This window comes from Stomoxys calcitrans, chromosome 3 (assembly GCF_963082655.1).
Source record: "Stomoxys calcitrans chromosome 3, idStoCalc2.1, whole genome shotgun sequence".
NCBI lineage: Eukaryota > Metazoa > Arthropoda > Insecta > Diptera > Muscidae > Stomoxys > Stomoxys calcitrans.
The window spans coordinates 11,939,941-11,947,009 of NC_081554.1; the positions used below are offsets into that span (position 1 = coordinate 11,939,941).

The 7,069-nt window shown below is 38.5% G+C and overlaps 1 protein-coding gene across 1 annotated transcript; it reads right to left on the reverse strand.

Moving 5' to 3' along the window:
- Positions 1-5,142: 5,142 nt before the first annotated feature.
- Positions 5,143-6,812, reverse strand: LOC106084515 (glutamine synthetase 1, mitochondrial). Its single transcript, XM_013248246.2, has one exon. It carries the CDS (start codon positions 6,494-6,496, stop codon positions 5,291-5,293), a length of 1,206 nt encoding a protein of 401 aa, XP_013103700.2. The 5' UTR covers positions 6,497-6,812; the 3' UTR covers positions 5,143-5,290.
- Positions 6,813-7,069: the final 257 nt, after the last annotated feature.

Below are 7,069 nucleotides of genomic sequence, written 5' to 3' on the forward strand. Positions count from 1 at the left end.
TTTAAGAATAGACATATTGAGCTGAAACTTTGCACAAATTATTTTTTTTCCATAAGCAGGTTAAGTTCGAAGATGGGCTATATCGTACTATATCCCCCATATTTGGGCTCTTAGGCCCATAAAAACCACATTTATTATCCGATTTTATTTTGCTGAAATTTGAGACAATGAGTTGTGTTAGGCCATTCGATATCTTTCTTCACTTTGGCCAAGATCGGTTCAGATTTGGATATAGCTGCCATATAGACTGATATCTCGATTTAAGGTTTTGGGGCCATAAAAGCGCTTTTATTGTCGGATATTTTATTTTGCAAATTTCCCCATGAACATTCCATTAAGGAACTGGAGCAAACTTCTCACGAATCAATAAGTGCTGTCCGATTCAATTTAAAGCTCAATGATAAGGGAATTCCTTTTTATAGCCGAGTCCGAACGGCGGGCCGAAGAGCGGCACCTCTTTGGGGAGAAGTTTTTACATGGCAAAGTGCCTCACAAATGTCGCCAGCGTTAGGAGGGGGATAACCACCGCTGAAAAATTTTCTGATGTTCTTGCCAGAATTGGATCGCAGGCGTTCAGCGTCATAGGCGGACATGCAAACCTCTGTGCTACGGTGGCCTCCTTATTTTATTTATTTTAATTTTATTTTATTTTATTTTATTTTATTTTATTTTATTTTATTTCATTTTAGCACCAGGTTATATTAGTCTTTCATGCCAGGAATGCATCCCGAGAAATCCCTCTTCTATAAACGCTATTAAATACAAAAGCCAGGTGTATGCCGAAAATCACTTTCATATTTCAAATGTCTTTTATGCGCTAATATTGCAAAAGACCCCCTTTTCGGCACAAATCTAACAAAAGTCGGACACCTCTCAAAAACCTAATTTGATGACAGCCAAATCATGTTGGAAATTGCATTTCACTTAAAGAATATGAAGCAAAATAAAAATAAAGAAATGAAGTGCTTAAAATAGACAAACAACTTACGATGTCAACGACTGAAATGTGTTTAGCGGTCTTTAGGTTTCTTGTCACATAGCACTTTTATCGCATAATTTATTTTGATTAAATTAAAAATAAATAATATATACAAATATAAGGAACAGACGCAGACACTATACTAGGACATTACATTGTGTGCTAATGTAGAAGTGTAAATGAATCCCAGTTGACCAATTGCAGTGCAGTTTTTCATTTTAAAATTTATTTAATTTTTTTTATGTTTAAAATAGGGTTGAAGATTTAAAATTATCTTATATAAGAAGTAAAAAGGCGTTTAGTTCACCCGGGCCGAACTTTGGATACGCACCACCTCGGGTATATATGTCAACCAATTTTCGTCATATTCCGGTGAAAATGCATAATTTATGCGCCCATAGCATATCGAAATATGGTCTGATTAGGATCAAATTCAACACGGACATTGAATGGTCATTGTTCAATTTTGTAGAACAAAATATTGGTCTTTTTGGAAACCACATCCAAATATAGACCGATCTGAACCATATACGACACGGATGTCGAAAAGCCTAACAAAAGTCACTGTATCAATTTTTCAGCGAAATCGAATTATAAATGTGCCTTTTATGGGACCAAGACTTTCGAGAGATCGGTTTATATGGCAGTTATATCAAAATCTGAACCGATCTGAGACAAATTGAAGAGAGCAGTCGAAGGGCCTAACACAACTCACTGTCCCAAATGTCGACGAAATCGGACAATAAATGTGCTTTTTATCGGCCCTAAACCTTAAATCTAGAGATCGGTCTATATAACAGCTATGTCCAAATCTGAACCGATCTTAGCCAAATCAGCAGAATGTTGTCGAAGAACCTAACACAACTCACTGTTCCAAATTTCAGCGAAATCGGACAATAAATGCGCCTTTTATGGGCCCAAAACCTAATATCGAGAGATCGGTCTATGTGGCAGCTATATCCAAATCTAGACCGATCTAAGCCAAATTTAAGAAGAATGTTGAAGGGCCTAACATAACTCACTGTCCCAAATTTCAGCAAAATCAGATAATAAATGCTCCTTTTATGGGCCCAAAACCTTAAATCGAGATGATATATTAGCCATATAGCTAATATATCATCTGGTCTAACACAACTCACTGTCCCGAATTTCAGAAAAATCGGGCAATAAATGTGGCTTTTATGGGCCTAAGACCCCAAATCGGCGATCAGCCTATATGGGGGCTATGTGAAGATATAGTCCGATATAGCCCATCTTCGAACTTAACCTAATTATGGACAATGAAAGAATCTATGCCAAGTTTCAGCTCAATTTCTCTATTTTTAAAGACTGTAGCGTGATTTCAACAGACAGACGGACGGACATGTCTAGATTGTCTTAGATTTTTACGCTGAACAAGAATATGTTTTTATTCGAAACGAATACCCTCCATTTTTTCCTTTTGATCCCAATAAGCAAAATACAAAATATTGTGGCGATCGGTTAACGATAACCCGTGCCGCCACTTCGTCAAACGTTGCTAGTGCTTTCTGTTGAGTATTTTCGGTCCCAGCATGAAACTCTTCACTGCACCACTACTGTGGCTGTGATAAAATGTGTAGTTTGACTTAGAAACCCCTCTTGATTTGGCTTGGCCGTGTCCGTCTGTCCGCATATCCATTCTGTGCTGATAGTCCGTCTATGGTTTTTATACCCTACACCATAGGATGGGGGTATACCAATTTCGTCATTCTGTTTGTAACCACTCGAAATATTCGTCTGAGACCCCATAAAGTATATATATTCTTGATCGTCATATCGATCTAGCCATGTCCGTGCGTCCGCCTGTCTGTCGAAAGCACGCTAACCTCCGAAGGAGTAAAGCCAGCCGCTTGAAATTTTGCACAAATACTTTTTATTAGTGTAGGTCGGTTGGTATTGTAAATGGACTGAAATTTTGCACGTGGTGTTTTGGTATCACTTCCAACAACTGCTCTAAGTATGGTTTGAATCGGTCCATGTTTTGATATAGCTGCCATATAAACCAATCTTGGGTCTTGCGTTCCTGAGCCTCTAGAGGGCGCAATTCTCATCCGATCTGACTGAAATTTTGCACGTATTATTTTGGTATCACTGTGTATCACCAACAATTGTGCTAAATATGATTCAAATCGGTTCATAATCTGGTATAGCTGTCATATAAATCGATTTTGGATCTTGGCTTCTTGAGTCTCTAGAGGGGCGGTTTTTGAGGTCTGAGGGAGGCTTCTCTGCGAGAATGGAGTGCTGCTCTTTTTTTATTGGTTTGAAAGTTTTATGTGATTGATACCTTTGAAGGGATTTGGTTCTTCTGGTCCCCCTCACAGCTATATCTCATAGATCAGTGCATCAGTTTAAGCAAATATGGATCTTAAATGAAAGTTTTTGGTCATTAAAATACAAATTTGTCACACAAATTTGTGGTTACTTTTCTGGCGACCGCTCCAGACTCTAAACCCGCCATGCGAATATGTAGGCCATTCGGGACTATGGAACTAAAGCAAAATGTATTTGGGTATAGGCATGTTAAGTTCGAAGATGGACTGTATATAAAATTATTGCGTGATTGATTGCAAATTTGCAAATTAACATTCCATTAATGAGCAGGGTCAAACTTCTTATGGTCTTTTAGACGGCACATCATGATCGTGCTCATCGTGTGTTCGTGTTGATTACAGCTTTTACAAAAACGGTACATCGATTTTTTCTTTTCTTTGATTTCATTTAATTTTTCATACTTAACTTCTCCTTTTATTACTTTATTTGGCACAGAACGTGTTTTTAATTAATGATTACACATTTCTTTGTAATCGGTAATCGATAGACGCCATTCATCGAAAAAAATCAAATGATTTTAATTTTTTTTTTTTGATTTGATGGTTATGTGTACATGTGATGCATACACCTTTATTTTCACCAATACTATTACAATGACCATACATCAGATGTGCCATGTAAACTCTGCATTACATATCAATGAGCGCTGTCCCATTCAAGTTGGAGCTCAATGATAAGGGTCATCCTTTTTTTATAGCCGAGTCCGAATGGCATGCTGCAGTGCGGGAGAATTACTTATGTGGCATAGTACCTCACAAATGTCGCCAGCATTAGGAGGGGATAACCAGGATTCGAACCTAGTCGTTCAGCGTCATAGGCGGATATGCTAACCTCTGCTCTGCAGTGTGATTGATATATTGACTGATAATTGCCCAGCCCAAAGGTCTTAAGCTACAATCATAAAATTACAGCACTTAAGTTGCTCTTGGATTATTGCCGCGAGATAAGACTGAGTAAGGTGATATTCTTAAGTTTAGATACTAAACAGTACCAAGTAAATCGAAATAGTGAATTTTTGAATGGGTAAATTTGCAATTTTCGAAGCCTTAGTTTTTGCCAGATTTTACGAACCCTACCCCTATTATTTCATAGATACATATAAGTCCCTTAAAAACCGATACACGGTTATAACTTCTTGAGACCATAGAAGCCTCATTCAATGCCCGATTTGATTGTTCAAATACAAACTGAGTTAATAAGAGTACTTTTTAAGCAGTGGTTAACTAAGATTGGGCCCGGCCGAACTTAGTCCGATTTTACTTGTTATTGATTCATACGACAAAAAAAGTGAAATTAATCTAAATTTCAAAATCCACCCACTTTTGCTCGATATAATAAACTTTTGCTTTGACTATTGCTCTGGGTCCGTAAAACAAAGAATTGGTGCAAGAATATATTCTGCCGGTACTATGGCCCCACCGGTAAAATGGCTTTCTTCAGCTCATCCATATTTTTGAGTCCTTAATTTGCACTCTAAAAGGGCCCAAATTTTTCTACGGCCAAAAATCTCCCAGTTTGATAACTCAGTCTACTTACCTTATGCAAGTACCCTATGAGGGTAAATTATGTGCCCTCACTGCATGATTTTTTTATTTTTTTTTTCCAGGAAAATAAAAAAATAAACCTTTTTAAAGTTATTATTGGACCTTTAATGTTAAAAAATTAAAAATAATTCTATAAGTACAATAATTTGATTTAGGAATAATTTGGCAGTACAAACTTATAAGGGTACTAAAAATTTATGAGGAAAATGGAAACAAAAAATAAACACTAATTTATGCACAAATTATAAAAAAAACCCAAGCGAAAATATTTTATACGAACATTTGTTGCTTAATTTAAAAAAAAAATTTCAGCACAGATCATTGAATTTTTTTCTATACACAGTAATTCATTTTTTAGCTTATAAATATAAAACTTAAACTAATAATTTTAAAAAAACATTTAACATTTAGTTCATTCATTTAGCAAGCATGTTCTAACCAGAGCATTGCACACTGCATAAGGATCACAATTGGAACTGGGACGGCGATCCTCTAAATAGCCTTTGCCAGCATTGGCCACACCTTGGGGTATCCGCACGCTGACGCCACGATTTGCCACACCCCAGGAGAATTTGTCAATACTTGAGGTTTCCAGACGGCCCACCAAACGCCGCTCATTGTCTTTGCCCTCCTTGGGATCGTAGGCTCTGATGTGACGTTCCTGATGTTTGCTCAACTTTTCAATGGCGGCCTCAATGGCTTTCATGCCGCCATCGGCACGCATATCCTTTGTGGAGAAATTGGTGTGAGCGCCAGCTCCATTCCATGGACCATCCACAGGTTTGGGATCAAAGGTAACCACCACACCAAATTCCTCAGCAATACGTTGCAAGATATAGCGGGAGACCCATAAGTCATCGCTGGCCTTCATGCCTAGGCTGGGGCCCACTTGGAATTCCCATTGGGCCGGCATGACCTCAGCATTGGTGCCGCCAAAGTCAATGCCAGCGTATAGACAGGCCAGAGTATGGGCCTCCACCAAGTCGCGAGCATACACACGATCGGCACCCACACCACAGTAATAGGGACCTTGGGCAGCGGGAAAACCATTGGCAGGCCAACCAAAGGGACGACCATCCACATCCAGCAGAGTGTATTCCTGCTCAATGCCAAACCAGGGCTCCTCATGCTCGACTTTGGCAATGGCTGTTTGTAGATCATGGCGTTTGTTGGAAGGTGTGGGGGTGCCATCAGCCAGATAGGTATCACACATGACTATTATGTCATTTTTGCCCGGCTTAAAGGGATCCTTGTATATGGCCCTGGGTACCAAAACGGTGTCGGAATTTTCGCCTTGGCTTTGATATGTTGAACTACCATCGTATTGCCACTTGGGCAAATCTTGTACGCCAGCAGGAATTTTATCTAGCACACGATCCTTTAAACGGACATTCTCTCCGGTTCCATCGACCCATAAATAAGTAACCTGACAGCGACCATCGGGTGTCTTGAGATTGCGATAGCGATTTAACAATGATTTGTCCAAGGCAGTGTTGGGGGAATTTTTCAAAAAGTCGCTGGCAAAAAGGCGAGATGAAGTACCCAAAGAACGCATCTGCTGTTGAAGGGAGGAGGATAATTCCTTGCTAAGCAAGAGACCAGCACAGCGTAGAGCCATATTTTAAAATTTTATGGAATTTTTCTACTTTAAATTAAAACACTGGCCTAAAAACAATTTTTATTTATTCAACTTTTGTCTTTGATATTCTCCTTGTGGTGTTTTTTTTTCTTTTCTTTTCCAAGTGTTTGTTTTAAATTTTCCTTTGGCACACACTTTGCTTTCGGTTTTTTTCCTTATTCAGGTTTTTTTTTTTTTGGGATATTTTTTCCTCTTTTTTTATTTAGTTTTGTTTTTTTTTCGTTTTTTTATGTTGTACAGAATGGACGCCGCGCGACGTTAGCCCGTTAACAATAGGATTACTTCTGATCGCCTTGGCCTCTCACACACCAGTTTTATTTCGAAATAAAAACTCTTTGGTCGAATCTAGAAAGAGCATCTTCGCTTTTGGTTCACACACTGTCATTAGATGCGCTCTCTTCATTCACCCAGGTATCTGCACAGTAGGTGACAAATAAGTCGTGTTTTTGTTTTTGTTTTGTAACAAAACCAGATGACATTGTTAGCAGATAAGGCCCATGCCATGAGAGAGATTTGAAATTGTCACTTGTTTTTTTATTTTCGAAACTTATG

Coding starts and splice junctions, on each gene's coding strand:
- LOC106084515 (XM_013248246.2), bottom strand. CDS start 6,496: ATGGCTCTACGCTGTGCTGGTCTCTTGCTTAGCAAGGAATTATCCTCC.